Source organism: Ceratotherium simum, chromosome 19, assembly GCF_057802395.1.
Source record: "Ceratotherium simum simum isolate JZ-2026a chromosome 19, ASM5780239v1, whole genome shotgun sequence".
Taxonomy (NCBI): Eukaryota; Metazoa; Chordata; class Mammalia; order Perissodactyla; family Rhinocerotidae; genus Ceratotherium; species Ceratotherium simum.
Genome location: NC_141918.1, coordinates 34,171,836 through 34,193,730, shown reverse-complemented (window position 1 = coordinate 34,193,730; position 21,895 = coordinate 34,171,836). Strand labels below are relative to the sequence as shown.

The 21,895-nt window shown below is 38.5% G+C and overlaps 1 protein-coding gene across 1 annotated transcript in view; it reads left to right on the top strand.

The window, feature by feature from the left end:
- The window catches only part of LAMA4 (laminin subunit alpha 4), a 134,973-nt gene that overhangs the window by 79,107 nt on the left and 33,971 nt on the right, over nucleotides 1–21,895 (top strand). Inside the window, exons 12-17 of the mRNA XM_004422231.3 lie at nucleotides 2,712–2,828; nucleotides 8,770–8,918; nucleotides 12,170–12,311; nucleotides 12,911–13,007; nucleotides 17,480–17,596; nucleotides 19,210–19,389. Of these exons, the coding sequence (XP_004422288.2) occupies nucleotides 2,712–2,828; nucleotides 8,770–8,918; nucleotides 12,170–12,311; nucleotides 12,911–13,007; nucleotides 17,480–17,596; nucleotides 19,210–19,389 (802 nt within the window). The remainder of the gene's footprint in view (nucleotides 1–2,711; nucleotides 2,829–8,769; nucleotides 8,919–12,169; nucleotides 12,312–12,910; nucleotides 13,008–17,479; nucleotides 17,597–19,209; nucleotides 19,390–21,895) is intronic.

Genomic DNA, 21,895 nt, shown 5'->3' with positions numbered 1-21,895 from the left:
TACACCCTTCCATCCTCTCCACCCTGCCAGAGCGACCACCCTTCTCACCTCTTTATATTTGCATGACCTTGGCTTGAATTAGACTCCCTATCAAATCACAGTTCTGACAGTCACCTCTTGCTCTTACTAAGACCATTCACTTTTCTCCTTACAACCTATAGCAGTGCCTTTGACGCTACAGCTTGTGAACCATTTAGTAAATCATAAAATAAGTTTTGAGGGTTGTAGTCAGCATTTTTTAAAGAGAAAAAATAAATGAAATGGAATAGAAAATATTAAAATGCATCACCTACAGTAAGGTATGGTTTCATCACATTTCTGCTTTAGTTATGTATATGTACTGGGTTTCAACATAAAATGCATTTTTTACTGTGCATCTTGGTTACAAACATTTGAAAGACTCTGTCCTATAGGATAGACTGTGCTCTTTCTTGTGGCCTGGGGGACTCTCTCTGATTGGCTAGCCTCCTTGGCCTCATCGCTTGCTGGTTCCCTTTAGTCCAGGCAGTATCACACTACCAGTAACCCCATCTGCCTGGAATGCAGACTTCTTTTTCTTTTCTCCTTTGCCTGAACAACCTCACTCATCCTTTAAGTCTTACCTCACACATCACCTCCCCTAGAAGGCCAACCCCATCATCTCCACATTAATAGGTACTCCTCTCCAGCAATCCTTTAATGTGCCTTGTACATATCTCTGTTTCTGTATTGTGATCATCTGTTAATGGATCTGTCTCCTCACTAAACTTAGGGGTTTTAATGTCACATTTCACTGTTAGAACCTACAGCATGGCTTAGAAAAGAACACCACCAACATTCTAGTCTTGATACGAAACCAAAAATAACCACATAGTTTAATCATTTTGATGTGTGCAAACCATAGCCACACAACTAATAATTACGTTATTTATTTCGCCATCCTACTTTCAACACCAAAGAGTAGCAGAATGATAAAAATCCATGTCAGATGAATGTAAGATTCTATATTTTAAAAGTATGTAGGTAAAATAGTCTCTAAAAAGCATTGTCACCATTGAGGGATTCTCTTAAACCTAAGCTCTGCCTTCCCAGGACTGTTTCTATCATCTTTTTTAAGGATTAGAAAATTTTTTTTATTTTTTGCATATATGAAATGGATACTGAAACATGTCGAATAGTGCTAATAATGATGTCATTTTCACAATTATTAGTTTCTAAAACTTTCTTTTGTTCAAATGGACCATCTTTCTACGGGAATATCTTTGTTTCACAGCTAATTTTATGCATTTCCATCTAATGCTATATGTTGTAAGCGGGGGAAACCGTTTAACTTGAGCCATATCATCTTCCAACTACTGCAAATGAACGTACCATGCAGCGCTGTTAGCACACGGCTTTGAAGTTTGGCTCTGACTTCAGGGTGTTGGCTGTGTTCCCTTAAGGCGACCAGATACAAGAGCTTCCAGAAGGTGTCATATCTCAGACTCTGTAAAAGGAAAACTGCCCTGAGAGAGTTAAATAATACCAAGCTTTTTTCCCCTCCCTTCCTTACGTACTTTAATACACATACTTTAAAATATTGCTTTCGTGTAGAGCTGTATAACTCCCTCTCCTTGTGGAGATAAGAATAATTAACCCCAGATAGTCACACTGTATTAAGCTTGGTGAATTTTGAGGGGAACTTGATTTTTTTTAATGTTCTTGCGTTAAGAAGATGTTCAAATGGGATTCTTTTCTGTCCCTAGACCTATGTGTTCCCCTATAGGAGCGTATTTGGAGAAGATGGATTCCATGTCCCTTTTCACCAAATTAGGGAAGACTGCAGGAAGTAAGAAAGACATTGAGACAAACTTAGAAAGTTTTAAAGTATGTCCTTCTATATCTAGGCTTCTGCAATTATTTCTACAATATCTTAGATTACACCGTAATTTTTATATTTCAACTTCAATTTACATTGCCGTTTCTAAAGTAACTTCAACTCATTTTTTTACTCAGATTGTAAAATGAGTCTTTTACTTTTTCCTCTTAAAGTTTCACTCTGTGTTGCTTTCAAACTCTGAAACAGCATGCCTGCCTCTAGAACCCAAAAGTGAAGGTAGAAATTAAAGCATTCATCAAAACATATATTAGCACTTGGGCAATATTCTTCCTCAAAAAGTCTGAGCATCTAACATAAAGAGCTCAAAGTGCTAGGAAGCAGGATCACAATTTTATACTTTGATAATGAGGCCATTTACAAATTTTTAAAGGACATTAAGATTGGTTTGTATATGTTTTATTCCTATCCAAATGAGCTATTTGTGCTTTGTGCCAAAGTTAACATATGATAAATGCTTTTTTGAATTAATTCATTTTCCAATTAGTGCAAACGTAGAGCCTATGTTCAATCCTGTATCCATAGTCCTGCTTTACATTTATGGACAAAAGGGTAAAAGGCCCTGTGAAGTGTCCACTCTCTTTGCGATGATGATGTTGTAAGTAATAATCATAACTCAGTGCTTCGAAGCTCCCAAGGTGCTTCCGTTTGTTATCTCCGTATCATAAATGAGAAAACTGAGCATCAATCAGACTAGTAGAATTCCCCAAAGTTGCACAGCAATTAGGTGGTAGGACTGGGATATGACCCCAGATTTCTCTGAGTGCAAAGACAGCAAATTGACATTTACTGCTCTCCCTGTTGCTTTCTCTCAAGTGAGCTTCTCTTCCTCTCTCCCTTCTCTTCCTTCCTGCAGAAACAACATGAGAGAGTGAGGGAACAGATGGAAGGAGTGAACGCTTCTCTGAGGACGTCTTCAGATTCTCTGACAACGCCTCGTCTGACCCTCTCAGAATTTGATGATATGATAAAGGTAAGCACGCATGCGACTTGTTCAAGTTTGTGTTTATAGCAGATTGGAACAGCGGCTCAGTGTCACAGAAGAGTGATGGAATCCAATTCAAATCTATCAAGTTATTGGGCATTATGAGAATAAGATCAGGTGACTGAATTTTTGAATTCCTTTTATTTTGCGGTGGCCACTTAAATTTAAATTTAATTGACTTAAAATAAAACTGAGATTTTAATTCCTTAGTTGCATTAGGCATATTTCAAGTGCTCAACAGTGCCACGTGTGGCTAGTGGCTACTATATTGGACAGCACAAATATCATCACAGAAAGTTCTATTGAAAGGGCAGATCTAAATCCATCCTACCTACTCTTACTCATAAGTTGTGTGTTTAATAAAACTGGCATTCAAAATCAATAAAAGTCATTTTTTAAAGTAGAAATTTTCCAATAAAATGCAATGAACCAAACCATCATGAAATTACTCTTAGCTCATTTTTATTACCTTTGAAAGGATATCATTTTAAAGTCATCTGATCAGCATCTCATTCTTTGACTATTTCAGCACCAAGCTCCTGTCTTCCCCTCCATCCCTACTCCCATCACTGTCCTTGATGACATCAAAATCCAGAAGGATGAGCCCACCAGCTCTCAGACCTCTGGCTCCTTTATCTTCTCCTATCCAACAAGCTTTTTCTCCAGTCCACCTCTGTTATCCCTCCTATGGCCATATGCAGGTCTTGTCATCAATAACAGTATCTCCTCCCAAATCCCAGTATCAAGCACCGCCCTCCCTGAGTACTATCTCTTATCTCACTTATACCCTCTCCAACAGTTCTCCGACCATGGAGACCTCCTCCACCTCATTTATCTTACTCTTCTCATATTTTCTCTTCCCTTCTTAAATAGCTAAAATTATCAATATAATCATTCTTTGCAAACAGCCTCAACTTCCATACCCACCTCTTCCCCTACTATACTCACCTGAGAATTCTAAACCCATATCCCAGTAAACCCAAGTATCTCCAGCATCATGGCCATACCAGAGAAGCCAACATGAGTGGTGGGCAACCCACCTCCCCTTGTATCAGTCTGGCTGGTGAATTTGCTTCATGCTTCACTGAAAAATTAGGAACAAAGAGAACTTCCCTCATCTTCCTCCCCAAATCTACCAGCCCGCCTGCATCTGTATCCACACTTCTACCTTCCTTCCTGTTATAATTAATGAAGTATCCCTTCTCCTGTCACCTCCACCTGTGCTCTGAATCCCATCCTTCCTCAGTTCAAAAACAGGGTTGCAGGGTTTCATTCCTAAAAGTATACCCTCTCTCTTCTGTTTCATCCAATTCCTACTCTTTACTGGATCATTACTGCCAACATACAAACATGCTCTAGTAGCTCCTATCTTGTAAAAATTAAAAAGAAAAAGCCTTTGCTTACATACCTTCTAATTTCTGCCCCATTACTTTGCTCACTTTCACAGCAAAACATCTCAAGAGTCATGTACAGTTCCTGTTTCCGCTTCCCAGCCCCACACTGTCCACTGTACGCAACCCACTCCGAATGGGATTCCATGCCCCTCCACCAAGACTGTTCTTGTCCAGGTCGCCAGCAAACTCAACATAGCCCAAACATTGGTTGTTTCTCTCGCCTCAGCTTTCTCAGTCTCACTGCTAATTAACCTTCCCTCCTAGTGTAAACACTCAGAGCTTCCATCCTGGCTGCTTCTATACCCCTCTCACCTGGTTCTCCCCGACACCTCACTGGCCATTTCTTCCCAGCCTCTTTTGCCAGCTTCACATCTGCACATCCTCTATGTGCTAAATATTTTAGGCTCTGCGGGCCACATACAACTGCTCTTCCTTATTTTCCTTTATTTTTTGTTTTTTGTTTGTTTTTAGTTTTTTATAACTCTTTAAAAATGTAGGGGCTGGCCCGGTGGTGCAAGCGGTTGGGTGCGCGTGCTCCGCTGCGGCGGCCCGGGGTTCGCTGGTTCGGATCCCGGGCGCGCACCAACGCACTGCTTTGGCGAGCCATGCAGTGGCGGCGACCCATATAAAGTGGAGGAGGATGGGCACGGATGTTAGCCCAGGGCCGTCTTCCTCGGCAAAAAAAAAAAAAACGAAAAAAAAAAAAAAAAAGGAGGAGGATTGGCGGATGTTAGCACAGGGCTGATCTCCTCACAAAAAAAAAAAAAAAAAAAATGTAAAAAATGTTTTCAGCTGGGAGCTATATAAAAACAGTTCTTGGGCCATACTTGGCACTGGGCCAGTCTATTGCTACTCTGGATAATGAGCTCAGGGCTCAGTCCTGGGCCATCTTTTCTGCTTATACTCTCTTCCTAGTTGATCCCCTTGAATCCCATGACTTTCAAGAACAATTATGTGGATGATTCCAAAGCGTACACCTCTGGCTCCGATACCTCCACCAAGTTCCACACTCATATCCAAATGCTTACGTGATGTTTTCAAGTAAGAACTGTGTGTGGTATACAGCACAATCACAATTTCATCTACCACTTAGATGTGTAATAGTCACAGTAAGGGTAACATATTCTGAATCAAACCACCTTCCCTAGTTTCCCCCATCTCCGTAAGTGGCACAATCCAATTGCTCAGATCAGAACTCTGGAGTCATTCTTGATATCTCCTTTCTCCTCGTTCCCATCTCAGCAAGACCTGCTGGCCCTAGCTCTGAAATGAATCCTGATTTCTCACTTGATTTCTCTTCTCTGCTGCTGCTCCTTAGTCCGGGCCACCTCGTCTCCAGCGTGGACTGCCACAAGAGCCTCCTGCTGATCCATTTGCGTCCACCCTTGCCCCTCAAGACTCATTCTCTATGCAGTAGCAGAACAATCTCCTAAGAACATGATCAGATCACATTATTTCTCCCACATAAAACTTCCGGTGACATTTAAAGTAAGAAATAAGCTCATTTTACCACAGCCTCTGAGGCCCTAAGTGACTCTGCTCCAGCCCACTCCTCTCTATTACACTCCAATTCCTCTCTGGTTTTCAAGTGCGCCATACTTTTTCTTGCCTCAGGCCCTTTGCACCTGCTGTCCTCAGAACTTCAAATGGCTGGTGTCCTTGTGAACATTCCATCAAGTGGGGCTCTTACCCTCAATCACGCTCCAACCCGTCCCACCTATTGTATTTTATTTAAAATACCTTTTACTCCTGGAAATCAGCTTGTTCATTTATTTGATCACTTGTTTATTATCTGTATCTTCCCACTAGACTGTAAATTCCTTGAGAGCAGAGACTGTGTTCATAGCTACATATCTTCTCTTCTAAAAGGGTGCCTGGCATATAGTGGGCACAAAGTGCATAGTTATTGAATGAATTAATGAGTAAAGTGGAATGTCTGTAGTGTTTTTTCTGCTTATACAATGAAATACAATTTTTTTCAAAGTATTGTTCCCCAGATAACCGACCAAATGAGAAGAGGCTTAATACTGTCTCCATAAAAATAAATCCATATGCTAGGACCTGTGCTACATTCTGGGAATACAAAAATAAATTAAACACAGTTTCTGCCTTCTAAGATTATGTAAGCTGGTGGGTGGAATAATAGTGTAAAATGATTATAGTAGTGTAGTATATGGATAATAGAAATATGTGGCAACCCTGAACTCACCCTGGAGAGATTAGAGATGGCTTCATAAAGAAAGTGATATTTGAGCTGAATTTGGAAGGATGAGTAGAACTTTTGCAGGTGGATCAGATAGAAAAGAAAGGAAAGTTATTCCAGACAGAGAAAATATTATGTGAAAAGACACAGGAGCCATAAAAAATTACGGAGCATTAAAAAACATCGGTTAGTCAGGGTTGGCCTATGGGATATAATGGGGTGGGGAGGGGTAAGAAATGATGAGATTGGCGAGAGAGGAAGGGTCAGTTGATGAACCCAGCTAGGTAATTGGATTTGTTCTTGCAATGCAATTGGCTGATTTTGAGAAGGGAAATAACATGATCAGGTTTGCTTAATTGAAAGATCACCATTCCTGCTGGATGGTAGACAGTGGATTGGAAGACTAAAAGACTGGGCTCAGAAAGAGGGGTTCGATCATTCAGAAAGGAAATGCTGAGACGAGCCCTGGAGATCACCAGCTTTTAAGGCTTCTGCCTGACCATTGAAATAGGACCCCAGGAGTAAGTAGCATCACAAAAGCTAGGAAAAGAGAGAGTTTTAAGGCCAAGACAGTGACCAACCCTGTCACAAACCAGAGATAGATCTGGGAAATAAAGACGGGAAATGTAGAATGGATCTGGCAATATGGCTTCTGACACTGGGGACCTTGCCAAGAACCACTTCTGTGGAGTGCACTGCATCAACACAAGACAAGAAGCTGGAAGGAAGCTAGAGTCACAGAATAGGTTTTGCTTGTTTGCTTGTGAATAGGAGAAACTTGGACATGTTTATATCTGAGAAGAGCCAGTAGCTAGGAAGCAAGAACAGAAATCAGGGCCACTGAGAAAATAGGGGAGCATGCCTTATACAGGAAAGGAACACTTCTTCTGAAAATATGAGGAAAATGTATGTATGGATGTAGCTATAAATCAGTGTATGTATAGGGTTTGGGGCGGAGGGCTGGGGGATGGTAGCAAAAAGTTGGGGAAACTCCTTTTTTTTGGTGTTGGAGTCTCTGAGGGGCTACCAATAAGTAGCACCCCTTTCCAGCACGCGAGTTCTAAACAAGTTTAAAAATAAATGAAATAGCTAATGTGAAGGCCAAGAATATCACCTTTATTTCTGCTGCAGCTAAATTGAGACTGTGGCTTCAGGTCTCTTAGCCAAGTGGGGTTGCTGATACTCCATCCCAGAATTAGGCCGATCTGCCCACCCAGCCAGGCAACACTGCAGGGTTCACATGGGGGTTCCGCCCAGGACAGCTTTCGTTATGGAGGAACACCAGAAAACTCAGGCTTTCTGCTGGCAGTTTCTCCCAAGAGGCAGAAGGGTGGAGTTGAGCAGAGCCCGTATAGTTATTCCCCTAAAATGTGCCAATCAAATAAACCACTTCCCTTCTCAGGGACAGAGTGAGGAAAAGGCAGAGAGGTCTGGGGTTTCGCTAATCGAGCTCCCTTCAAAGGGAGGGAACATCAGCAGTGTGGAAAAAGTGTTCCCCTCAACAGTTGGGTTTGTGACTTCTAAATAAAAAAGAAAATAAACTGACCTGTTTAGAATCAGATGAAGGTGGGGGAAGGAATTATTATTTGGTTTGTGAATGGTGACAATGTTTAGAATCACTATTTGAGGACTGAGAGAGCAAATTCACTTTCAGCGTTGAGGGCCCAGCCAAGGCTGGAGGTTATAGGTTTACAGCAGCCGCATCTATCTGCACAGTTGCGTGATCTCTAGCCAAGACCATAGGTCTATGGTTGGACTGAAAGCCAAGAGAGGTCATGTCACAAGGTGAGTTTCAGAGAGAGAGGAGTCGACCACATGAAATGCGGCTGAGAAGTCAGATAAGATGAGAACTGAATCACGCCCATTAGATTTAGTTACTTAGATGCCATTAAGCGAGCTTCTGCTTTGGTGGGGTCGTGAGGTAAAAAGCAGACTGGAATTGCTCAAAATGGTGAATTAAAAAGTGCTTAAATAGAGACAGATGCATAAACACCTTTTTTTGGAGATATTTTGCTATGAAGGGACTAGAAGAGTAGAGGGACTAGGGAGACGTGGATAATGGAGGGTTTTTGTTTAGTTTAGTTTCATTTTCTCTTCAGATGGGAGATGGCAGAGCATGGCTGAAAGCTAGGAGAGCAATCAGGAGAGAGGGAGCTGAAGCTGCAAGAGAAACAGACAAATATCTACTTATAATATTTTAGACGCATGTAGACCTGGCCTGAATTTACTGAACTTCATAATAAGGAAGAATAGAGACTATCTTCTGGTGCTCCCTGGGACAAATATCTTAAGTGCCTCTAAATTCAAATCATTTTTTGAAATATTTCCTTAGAATGCATCAGGGATTTATGCCGAAATAGATGGAGCCAAAAATGAACTACAAGGAAAACTATCCAACTTAAGTAACCTCAGTCATGATTTAGTCCAAGAAGCTGTTGACCATGCACAGAACCTTCAACAAGAGGCTGATGAATTGAGCAGGTAATAGCCTGGTTTTAGAAATGCAAATATCTACATAGGCTGAATAACTTATTTTTACTTAATTTTGCAGGCCAGAGTAATGGGGATAGAATGTTAGCAGGTTGGTTTGAGGGTAGGGTTTGCTTGTTTGTTGATTTGTTTGTTGGTTGGTCAGAGCCAATCATTACTTATTTCTTTGGGGAGACAGTTTTTTGATTTTAAAAAAATCTTTCAGATTAGAAACTTGTGTTAGGGGTGAGGGAGTTCTGTTCCACAATTATTAATAGGATGACCTAATGCATTTTGTTTAGGGGAGTAACTGCTGCACAAAATATTATCAAACAAATCGACCCGGATACAAGTCTAAATCAATCATCAGCACCCATTTATTTCATCAACAGTGTTAGCTCTCCACACCCAAGTGTCCTAAATAAAGCTGGTTGGAAGTCGGCAACACAAGTGACTTCTGGTAAATTCTCTATCTAGACACTCCACAGTGCTCAGCAAGAACCATTTGATTTCAACACCCGTTAAGAGAAAATCAATTGACAATTTTCCTCGCAGCATCTAGAAGAGAGTCACACACCCCTTGGGCACTCAATTAGTGTTAACTGAAATGTACTGAAAGATTGGAATTGAATTCATGATCCTGAAATAATAGGTAAATAATGAGATAATTATAGAGAAAGTCTACAAATCTGGCAATTAGAAACAAGGATCAGTAAAGGTCATGAATAAAATAAGAAACAATATTAACTTCTGTTCAAAACTTAAATCACCTTTTTATTCCTGATAGCCAAAATTTTCAAATCCTTCCAAATCTCCTGAGAATTGAGGGGGGGGGGGGAGAGAGAGACAAATAGATGTCACATAAGATCTTGATGTGTGAGATGGGGTAATATCCATCTCAGTGTCATACTCCCAAGAAATGTGTTTTGATAAAATCAATAAAATGGATCTTGGATAAAATATTGGTTTTGATAATATACTGTACTGGTTGAATATTGTTTTTGAGATCTGTCCTGTGGCTGTCTTCATTGTTCTTCTGTCATTTTAGTAACCATGTCCCATTGATTGGGATCCCAATACATACCTTTTCTAAATGCCACTCTGCATGAAACAGTGTCCTAGCATGATTCTCAGCAAATTACTCCATGCTTTGCATGACACATGATCAGACTATCAATCACCTTGAAGCCCCTTTTGTGTTTAGGGTATTTCTGACTAAACATATTCAGGGAAACATCTACATTTATAGATGACTTCCCTTCAACATGTGAATATTCTTCAACATCCAAATGGTATACCCAATGATTTGCATGTTGTCCCTCAAACAGAGATAAATATAATTCATCAAGAAGCTTCCATTTCAAAAGTACATTTTTATTTTGTATATTGATGTGATACCTGTTTTGTGCCCAGTAATAAAAACAAAGTAATAAACACCTTGTTTCGAGCTCTTTGGTGCATCATCTTACCACTCTAGCCAGCAAAATTAAAAATACTAATAAATATTTGTAACGTTTTATTCCTCTTATCCCTTTCTATTAAAATTTCCTCAGATGTACTTTCTGAGCCTTTTCTAAGAACAAGGGGTTGTGGGGAGGAACAAACAGCAAGTATTTGGATTAGAATTACCTCTGCAGAGCAGGGCTACGTTATGACTTTCATGAGCCTCAGGCACTTTTGCCTCAGTGGGCCCATTCCTCTATAAAAAAAATCAAAAATTACGTTTTATGACTGCATTGATATAAAGACTAATGTAATTATTGTCATTATCCTCATTTCTTTCTTCTGATTTAAAAAAAAATGAAACGAAAACACCTTTGTGGGCCCCTACTGTGCCTACGGAATAAGACAGCCCTGCTGCAGAGGAGCCAGAATGATGATAGATTGGACAAAAGAGAAGGAAGTAGCCAAGGAAATACAGAGGAAGTCGCTCAGAGCCTAAGAGTGCATTCAGAGACTGAAACTGGATAGAGGAGGCTGAGAAACAATTGACTGAGCTCAATAGGTCAGGGAGGTTTGAAGTGATGAGCCAGCATGGGTTCTGCAATGTTGTATACTGGGTCACAGAGAAACTTCTAGAAGTTATGCATGACTTAAATGATACTAGGCAGCAATGTTTGGAACTGAGAAAAACATGTGGAACTGGTGGATTTAAGACTGAATAAAATTAAGACAAAGGATTTAGGATGAGCTGCGGAAGGGGAAGGTGGAGTTTATATTATAGACGAAAAAGTATTTGTCAATAATGTGAATTATTGTGTGGCTGCACACACAGTTTGAAATTCCAGTTCAGGAAATAGTTTAGGTATAATAATAGACTGTGGTGATTACTGTATGCCAGGCATGATGCCAAGCATTCAACATATTTTATCCCTGTTGTACCTCACATGAGGCAGTTACTGTTAGCCCCTATGTGAGTGGCCACTGCATGATGGGCACTCAATAAATGTTAGGTGAACCTTATAGAGGCCAGAAAGGATTAAAGGCAGAGAACATGTTGTACAGGGCAGTGGTGGGGTTGGGCGCGAGTGGGTTGTGCGCTTAAGGAAGGCAGCTAGGCCTCAGTGATCAGACAGACCTTAATAATGTGTGCCCTGGGCAAGCTATGCACCCCCTCTCTGAGCCTCAGTTTCTTTTATGAAAAGGGAATAACGATGTCTACGCCATGGGTGTGGTAAAAATTAAGGACATAATATATGGGACGGGGCTGCCCAGTAGCTACACATAGATGCTCAGTACATGTTATTCCTTTTCTTAAAGAAAAATATAATCTGTTGTATAAAATGAGGAAAATAAGGTTGAATAGAGTGAAACCAACTAATACTTAACACCATGCTGAGGTTCTGCATCCTCTCTGGGAGTCTTGGTTTCCTCCATGGAAAGGGAATAACAACGCAGATTTGGGTAAATAGTAGGTGTAGACAAGTGTGGGTTCATTCCTCTGCCTCACTGCCACTGCATAAACAAACTCCTGCTTGAAGAGGTGCAGAGGGCTATTTTTAAATCATCATCCCCTTTTCTGTGGCTACTGCCAGGCAGGCAGCTGCCAAGGAGCCAAAATGGGGTGAAGTCTTGGGGGCAGCAAAGTCAGAGGAATGCAAAGAAGATGCGCCCGTAGGAAGGGCAGCTCAGAAAAGCCAGGTGACTGAACAACAGAAAGGAAGTCTCTGTTGTCTCAGGAGTATTAAAATCAAGCTCTAAAAGTGGCCCCATTTCTCAAAGAGATAAGAAGGAGAAATGATGACAAGTTTGTTCATTAACAGGAATTTGCACAGTTCAGATACAAATGGGCTGGTACAGAAGGCCTTGGACGCTTCAAACGTCTATGAAAAGATTGCCAATTATGTTAGTGAAGCCAATGAAACGGCAGAACTGGCTTTGAACATCACCGACCGAATTTATGATGTGAGTATTCACTTATTTTAAAGTTCATTTATACGTTACCTTTTCCCAGCTTATGAAATTTCTGTTTTCAAAATCGTCTCTTGAGCTTCCTGTCTAATATAAATGGCAGAAAGGGCAAGAGAACCTAGAAAAGACCATTTTATTTATATTATGAAGGTTTCAGTAGTGCAAGTTCTTCAAGATGTGCCATACTCCAGTCAGCAAATGCCAGTTCCTTGACAGCTTCTTTAAGCCACAGTCCCTGAATAAAACATATTTAAGACTAGTCCTAGTGATAGCGAAGATGCTTTATGCATATATTCAAATTTTTTCATCTCAAAAATTATTTATTGAGTGGCCTCTCCATGACAAGCACTTTGGCAGGGCCTTGGCCAGGCACTATTCTTGATTCACTGAATTTTCCTCAAAAAACATTTATCTTGACAGTGCCAAGGACATTGTTGTCTGATGTTCACATCTGACCTTAATTTTGAGCTATGAAAATGCAGCTGTATGAATTTTGCTTGGTGTTTAGCAGGTAAACTGTGTCACTGAAATCCTAAAACCACAAAAAGTCCTTGTGCTGTCGTTCTTACTCTCTCCACCCAATCACTTTGTAGGCTGTGAGCGGGATTGATACTCAGATCATTTACCATAAAGACGAAAGCGAGAACCTCCTCAATCAAGCGAGAGAACTGCAAGCAAGGGCAGATTCTAGTAAGTATCTTCCCTTTCCTATCTTCCTTCTGATTTATTGCTGCTTCCTTCCTTTGAGACGGTATTTCTGCATGTAGACAGAGATTTCAAAATTCTAGGATTAAACAGTAAATGATATTTCAACTGAATAATACATTCAGTTCCTGCTCAGTGTCAAGGTATGAAAAAGCAAAGGTTAAATACTTAAAAATAAATTGTGGTTTAAAAAAAATTCCATGTAGTAAAACATATGGTGGATATTCTTGCTAATCACATAGGCTAATTAATAGAAACTTGCCATAAATACCAATTTTCAAGGAGATAATGCCATAAAATACACTTAATACTAAAACTATATTGCACATAATTTAACCTTTCTTGGACAATTCAGAAGGCTGTTTAAATGGTGACCCATGAAGGGATGGGATGTCACTGTGAGAGGTGGGAGGATAGGGTACCACAAAGCCATCTGGTTATTTGCACTTTCTTGTAGTTTGTGTTCTACAAGTTTACTGTATTTAGGACAAGCCTAATGAACACATAGAAAGAAACATTTCCAAAGGCTAGTGTTTGCATCTGCTAAAGAAACCCCATCCAAGAGTGGGAGAGGGAAGAAAAGATAAAAGTGAAATCATCTTAGTCCATTTTGAATCTTGTGAGTTACTCTTAAAAACAATTGAATTGACTAAGGATATCACTCATTATTCATCTCTGAGGTAACGAACTCATTCCTAAGGATATTCGAGCATTGGCTAATGAGGTTGGAAATCCATTATCTAGCTAACTTCTAACTACCATCTAAAAACAAAGACCAAATTTGAAACTGAAAACTCCACATAATTTTATCAAAGCAATTAATCTCAAGTCTAACTGTACATTTTCTTTTTTTTACAAAGAGCCACTATGTATAGAAAATAAATGCATTTGTTTTTCATATGCAGAATATTTAGCTATTTAATTACCATAAAGCAACTCTTATTTTATGTTTTCTGGATAAACAAAGGCAATAAAAAATGCTATTGTTTCTTTATTCTAATTAATTTATTATGTAAGTCTAATTTTGAACATGCTCTTTGGAAAAAAATTAGAATATTAGCAGTAAATAATTAGAATATTAATAGTAAAATATTTTTAAATAAATATTGCCATATCTATGAATTGCTTTTGTTTCTTGTGATGTGAAGACCAGAATATGCGGGTCTTCATGATGCAGTGTCTTGAATATTTTATTCTCCATGATAATTTGCAATGTACTTTCTCAGTCCTGTCATTATTGAGTTATTGGACCCCATGAGAGCAACTTTTCTGTTCTGGGAATGATATCTCTTCAAAATTCAATATTTTATGTCCAGATAAATCTCTCTGCATTGGTCTCTTTGATCATTTTGCAGATCTGGTCACCTATTTCATGATCTTGTTTGGTTAAATCCCTTCAGATATTTATTTGCAAAGGGGACAGTGATGGGGCGTTAGGACTGTGTGGCTCAGAACTTGCCTCCCTGTAGACAATACACGTTTGTGATATAAAATCAGATTTTCAAATTGAACCATCTTCATCTACTGAGTTACATTATAATTTCAGATTACTGTTCATTCATTTCCTAATGACTTTCAATGATTGGTAATCTTTGTTTCCCAGCTTTCCTTTTCTTCATTATCTTTATTAAATAGCTAACAATCTATAATAAACTCAGGAAGCTGCTATTTAAAGGAATCTTCTACTGAATTCATTTGTAAAATGAAAAATGTTTATGTGAGACAATAAGTTCCAAATAGGACACACTTTTTGTGAAACATTTCTCCTTATAAACATCCAACCCAAAATAGATTTTCTTTCTCCTATTTTTATCAAGCACTCCAAATATAGAGTTAAATATATTCTTTCTCAGTTTATCAGCCAGTGTTTTCTGCAGTCACAAAACCCAAAGGAGGATTTGAAAATATTGTTTGTATCACGATAGTCAAAAATTGAAACTAAAAGAGGGAGAGAGAGTACAATACAACTACAAAGTATGTTTCAGTCCCTCCTTGAATTCTGGGAAATTCTCTGCACTACCCAGAGGAAATAAGAAAGAAGTCCTTGTACTTTGGTTACTTTGTACTTGGTAACAAAATCAACTAAGCACCACTCATTGTGTATCCATTTTATACACGTGTATGGGGGAAACGATAATGGAACAATAAGCCAAGCACACCAAGACTGTACAATAGAAAAGGGAAAGTACACCATGGGAGAGGATATATTTACAAGCCCATTGGAGAGAATGAGACAAGTAGAACGGAAAGTGAAGAAATTATTTTTCTGTTTGTCAAGAAGCATACATTTCCTGATGCTTTGGAAGTAAACAAAGCACTAACAGAAACAAAGAATTCTGATCCTTCAGATGGTGAGATATTATATCATGACTTGTTTGAATTTGCTCCAAGATAATCCTAGTTTAGGGACAAGTACACTTTAAAGAATAATTTTGTAAGAAAAAGGCCATTTACCAAAACTGATACATGAAGGAATAGAAAATCTGATAGAGCTGTATGTACATAAAAATGTGTAATAAATTTAACTGGTAATTAAACCCTTCCCACAAAGAAATCTCAGGGCTCAGATGGCTTCATCAGTGAATTCTTCCAAACATTTAAAGAAGAAATAACACCACTCGTATATGAACTCTTCCAGAAAATAGAAAAAGAGGAAATACTCTCTAACTTGTTCTATGAAGCCGACGCAACTTAAATACCAAAACCTGACAAAGACATTATAAACAGGGAAAATTATAAGCCAAATTCTTTCATAAACAGAAATGTGAAAATCCTAATCAAGACATTAGCAAATCAAATCTAGCATACATAGAGATGGTAATATATGACAAAATTGAGTTTATTTCATGATTTCAAGGATAGTTTAGCCTTTAAAACTTTAATAGTAATTCACCACATTTACAGAATATAGAAGAAAATTCATATGATCATCTCACTACATACAAGAAGATCATTTAACAAAACTCAATACCCATTCATGTTTAACAAAAGAATTCATAAAAACTAGGAATAGGAGGAACTTTCCATAATCTGATAAAGAATAATAAAATAATATTCAGCAAGCATATTAATACTGAAGTATTGAAAGTTTTGCCCACTAAGATTGGAAACAAGACAAGGATGCTCCACATTACCAATTCAATATGTGAAAATCCAGTTTAATTCTATGTATAAATAGAAATTAACTTTTTTAAATAACACCATTTGCAATACTATCAAATATCTAGGAATAAATCTGATGAAAGATGCTATGATCTTTACACATAAAACAATAATGCACTGCTGCAAAAAATTAAGGATGACCTAAAGAAATGGAGATCAAAATAAGAATTTAGAGCTAAAGAAAAGTAAATAAAAACTGTATTCATTGAGTGTAAGACTCAAATTTGTTAAAAAGAGAATTCTCCCAGATCTATCCTTCGAGTCAATATAATAACAATTAAAGGACCAGAAGAGTATGCACACATACAAGATGATTCTAGAATTTCTCTGGAAATCTTGAAAGATCTTGAAGAATAAAAACAAAGCTGGAAGACTTAAACTACTAGATATCAAGACATAACTCTATAGAAATTAAGACAGAGATACAAAAGATATAAAAAAAATTACAATACTGTGTCATTTCTTTTGAATGAAGTTAAAAAAACAGACATAACTAATATGTGGAGACAGAATTCAGAATTGTGGTCATCTTTGGGTAATCATAGAGGCCCCAGGGAATTATGGGTGCTAATAATGTTCTATTTTCTTGACCTGGGCACTGATTATATGTTGTGTTGAGTTTGTGAAAATTCAGCAAGCTGTGCACTTGTAATGTGTGCCTTTTTATAAATGAATGTTGTATATCAATTAAAATTTTATTAAAATAGTTAAAAGAATTACTTTTATATAACCAGTCATCACCACAAATATAGATAGATCTTTTCTTTTCAGCTCTTTATCAATTGTGCTGCTAGGTTTATTAGTCACAGCAGTGCTATACTTTTCAAAGAAATTAGCCATTATCTCTACACCTTTTATGAGTCACTTTTATGAGCATCCTAAATCACTCCCAAGCAGTGTTACAAGTTTTCTGTAATCCTGTACCTCTTATCTGGCACTTTCCAGCATTAATGTTCTATGTTCACATCATATTCAGAATATTGCAGGGCCGGCCCCGTGGCTTGGTGGTTAGGTGCGCGAGCTCCGCTACTGGCGGCCCCGGGTTTGGATCCGGGCGCGCACCGACACAGCGCTTCTCCGGCCATGCTGAGGCCGCGTCCCACATACAGCAGCTGGAAGGATGTGCAGCTATGACATACAGCTATCTACTGGGGCTTTGGGGAAAAAAAATAAAAAAAATAAAGAATATTGTAAATGATTCCATGGTACAAATCAGAATTTTCCTCATTGAAATGGAGATTTCTTTTCCTAGCATATTGGCTCCACTGGGTTTTTTGTCTGCTTCTTCTCCACAGGCAACGAAGAGGCAGTGGCGGACACCAGTAGGCGTGTGGGTGGAGCCCTAGCAAGGAAGAGTGCCCTTAAAAACAGGTTAAATGATGCCATTAAGCGACTACAAGCCACAGAGAGGGGTAAGGATCACAGACAGAACTTAAGCCTCATCTATTTGTTCACTGGTATTAAGATAAACCTTTGAGGAAGGAGTAGGTGATTCCTTACCTATCAATCTTTTTATAAATAAATGTTGTTTTCTGATGACAAAAAAAAACTATGTTCATCATACACACATACACACACAAAATCCTGGAAAATATTTATACAAGCTGTAATCACACCACCTAGGGGTGACCATTACGTTTGAGAGCATTTTCCTCCAATTGTGTGTGTGTGTGTGTGTGTGTGTGTGTGTGTGGGAATCATACTACTTATACTATTTGGTAACTTGCTTTCTTGTGAACATCCTTGTTCATTAACAAATATGCCCTAATTTGGTTATTGGGTTTCTCTGGCCCCGTCTGTAAACAGCTGCCCTCTGTTACATGCCACGTCATTCTTACAGTACAAACAGGGAGATCAACAAGCCAAACAGAGAAACAAGAGCACACCTCTTGCCTAATCTGGGACTCCAGTGGTGTCTTGGAAAGATGTGATTGGAAGCAGAAGTGTCTTCCCCAGTGTAGTGAAAGTTAACACGTGACTGCCGGGTGTGACTGTTTTAGTACACAGAGCAAATCCAGCTACAGTACTGTAGCACACCAACACCCTGGCCAGGACAGTGCCATCCACTGAGATCTCTGTCATCAGCATTGTCAGAGCTACCACATGCTAGGCATTGGGTGTGTTTTCCATACATTATCTCATGTGGGAAAGCATCACCATTGCCTTTAGGCTGACGTGCTCTCTGAGGCTTGTCAAGGCTAGGGAACTTGCTCCAAAAGGTGCAGCTCCAAAAAGAAGCAGACCCAGGATTCACAGCCACATCCATCAGAGTTCAGAGCATGCGAGGTTGAATTTAGTATTTCTCCGCTTTAAAAAATCGAAGCTACAACCTCACCTGAGTGATTTTTAATTTTTTTATTAGAGAAGGAGTGCGTGATCATTATAGAAAAATTAAAAAATATAGATAAGAAAAAAGAAAGAACAAGAGAAGAAAAATCATTTATAATCTCATGACCTAGGGAAAAAAACATTGTGTTGTAAACTCATATTATTTTTATTTTAAATATGTAACTTTTTAATAAAAATTGAATTTCACTATATATACTCTTTTGAAACTTGTTTTTCTTATTCAAAAATACCTTTCTTTACTGATCTACTCTGTATTTGAGCATCATTTTTATGGCAAAAGATGTTTCACACAGAAGAAGGTGACATAATGAATTTTAGACAAATATTTCATGAATTAAAATCTCATATGCATTTTCTATGGCTTTCTTACCATGTCTCTAACCTGAGGAAATGCTAATTACTCATTTTTTTAATTTACCTCTTAATTTGAATATGTCTTAAGTGAGCTACATGGTTTTAATGAGACTAGAATCTTTCAAGCTCACTTGTTAATACTGCTTATAGTATTCTCATGTACCTAACTTATACCATAATTGACATATATTTAAAGATCATAGTTTGGCTTAAAAGCGCAAAATTTGAGATCTGTTTTATCCCAGTGATTAAATGGAGGTTAATGTTCCCAACAAATGTCCTACTTCTCTGCAAAGTGAGTGTCCTTGTGCTCTGTGTGAAGGTGACGTTCAGCAGCGCCTGAATCAGTCCAAGCTGATCACCGAGGAAGCCAACAAGACCACAATGGAAGTCCAGCAGGCAACCGCCCCGATGGCTGACAGTCTAACCAACTGGTCACAGAATCTTCAAAGTTTTGACTCTTCTGCTTACAACACTGCAGTGGATTCTGCCAGAGATGCAGGTATCACTTAGAATCTTCAAAATTTGCATCCAGTTGAGGAACTGGCCATTAAACTCTACACATCTTCTGCTAAGAGGCAATTTTCTTCATTTGGGTTTTAGATTAAAACATTGTAGAAGTTAGCTTAGAAAAGGAGAAAAACTTTTGCTCAGTTCATCCATCAATGTGTGTGTGTGTTTGTGCATATGAGCTATATATATATATATATATATTTCACATAAATAAACACTAGGTAGATTGCTAAAAAGTTGTATATTTTTTTCTATGTGAAATAGTAATAGCACTTGTTTTTATCAAGGTAAGACTGATCCTTTGGGGAAGAAAGTCAATCACATGTTAGAGTAAATAACTTTAACAAAATATTGGTTTGCTTTTAGGAACAAAATTTACTAAACAGCCTTGCTTTTACTAAACAGCGTTGCTTTTTCTGTACACAAGTAAAGCGGGTTATTACCAACAAGTACTGAGTATGGCCAAACATAACTGAAGCTTTCCATTAAGAGGAACCCTCTGTTGGCCAACTTGAATACAAATTTATTGCAATGAAAATGAAATATTTTGATGTCTACCTAATTTATTTAGTTACACATAGATATTAAAATTATATATTACTTGAGAAATTTCCTTTTTGCCATTCTCATATTTTTATTCAATCTCTTCATACCTCTTAAATATCAATGTCTTTGTCATGACTAGAACTTTCAGTGCTCCAACGTGGTTTTGCAGACCATATCACCTTCACTTTTATCTGAATTAAGAAACAACTTTATTAATCTATATATAATCTGTCTGCCACTAGAAATTTTATCCCAAGTCACAAATACCCATTCCCATAACAGGAATATAGCTCTTTTATATTCATCTTTTAAGTGTATATTCATGAGTTCTTCCATGTAACCACTCAATTGCTTTTAAAGCTTGATTTCTAAAAGATTTGCCTTTATGACATCCAACCTTTTCATTTATAAGGGTATTATCTCAGGACTACTTACAAAATCTGTGCTAATTTTTTTCCTCCTTTTTCACCAGTCCTTTCAGTGATTCCAATCAGCATCCAGAACTGGCATGAACTGAAACTGTTTCAGGCTACTGTGTTTTCCTCAAATAGCATTTTGTGGTTAAAAACAAAGTAAATGAAAAAGCGTGCCACAATATAAGAAACTTTGTAAAGACTCTTACATAAGGTGGTTCCCTTTTTCTGAGACAACTGAGGGTGGGGGAATCCTGTCTTCTATAAATTTCCATAATCCAAATTTTTATGTAATGCCTTAAATACACTTTATTTTTTATTTTAGTTTATTTTATTTATTTTTTGGCTGAGGAAGATTCACCCTGGGCTAACATCTGTGCCAATCTTCTTCTACTTTGCATATGGGTCATTGTCACAGCATGGCCGCTGATGAGCGGTGTAGGTCCATGCCCGGGAACCAAACCCAGGCTGCCAAAGCGGAGTGTACCAAACTTAACCACTAGGCCATGGGGCCAGCCCATAAATATACTATTTTTGTGTAAACAAAGTATACTATATTTTTAAAGACTATGATACCGTAAAATGGCTATTGTGGCCAGTGATCCAAACAAAGAATACTACCTCTGTATTAATCAATACAATAAACTGATAATTGCTATTATTTTACTTAATTCCATTTCTTGTGCTGGAAAAGCGCAAGTACAGAAAAGAGGTGTTTCCTTCATCCTCACTGACATATTCTGCTGAATCTGAGTTTAGTTTGGCTCCAGTAAGAAGCTTGCTCTTGTCCAGCTGCCAGTGCTCAATGACCATGGCTCTGCCCTTAGGTCAGAGAATACCCAAAAGATAATCAATCTCTAGTCCAGTGGTTCTCGAACATCAGTGTGCATCAGAATCACCTGCAGGGCGTGTTAAACACAGATCACTGGGCTTCCCTCCCAGAGTTTCTGGTTCAGCAGGTTTGAGGTGGCGCCAAAGAATTTGCATTTCTAACAAGTTTCCTGGGACACTGATGCTGCTGTCTGGGAACCTAAAGAATCTCTGCTCCTGTCCATGAAACTTTGGAGAAAATTATGCCATTCTCTGTGTTTTGATTTTCTATCATCAAACTATATCCTTATGATTTGTATCCTTTTCTATGTATACCTTATATATCCCAAAAAAAACGTAACCTAAAAAGTCAGTATGATCTGCTTGTACCATCACCCTTGTCTGGGCCCATAGACCATGGCTGCCCACCCTCACCTTGGCAGAACTACCACTTTTCTGGGTGCTACCTTGCTTCCGCCCCCTGGCTCTGCCTTTGCTGAGACCCTAGCAGCAGTGTCATTTGTGAATGGGCATCCTGGAAAACAACCCTCCCACCTCCTTTTGCCAGCATTCCTTCTCACCTGTTGTATCAGTTATATTACAAATGCAAGCAGAACCCGTGCCACATGGTGAAAGGAACATCTGTATATTTGTCATGGATCCTGCCCTTTAGAAATGTACATTATAAGTCAGCTTGCTCTGCATGCAATTTATAGACCAATATGT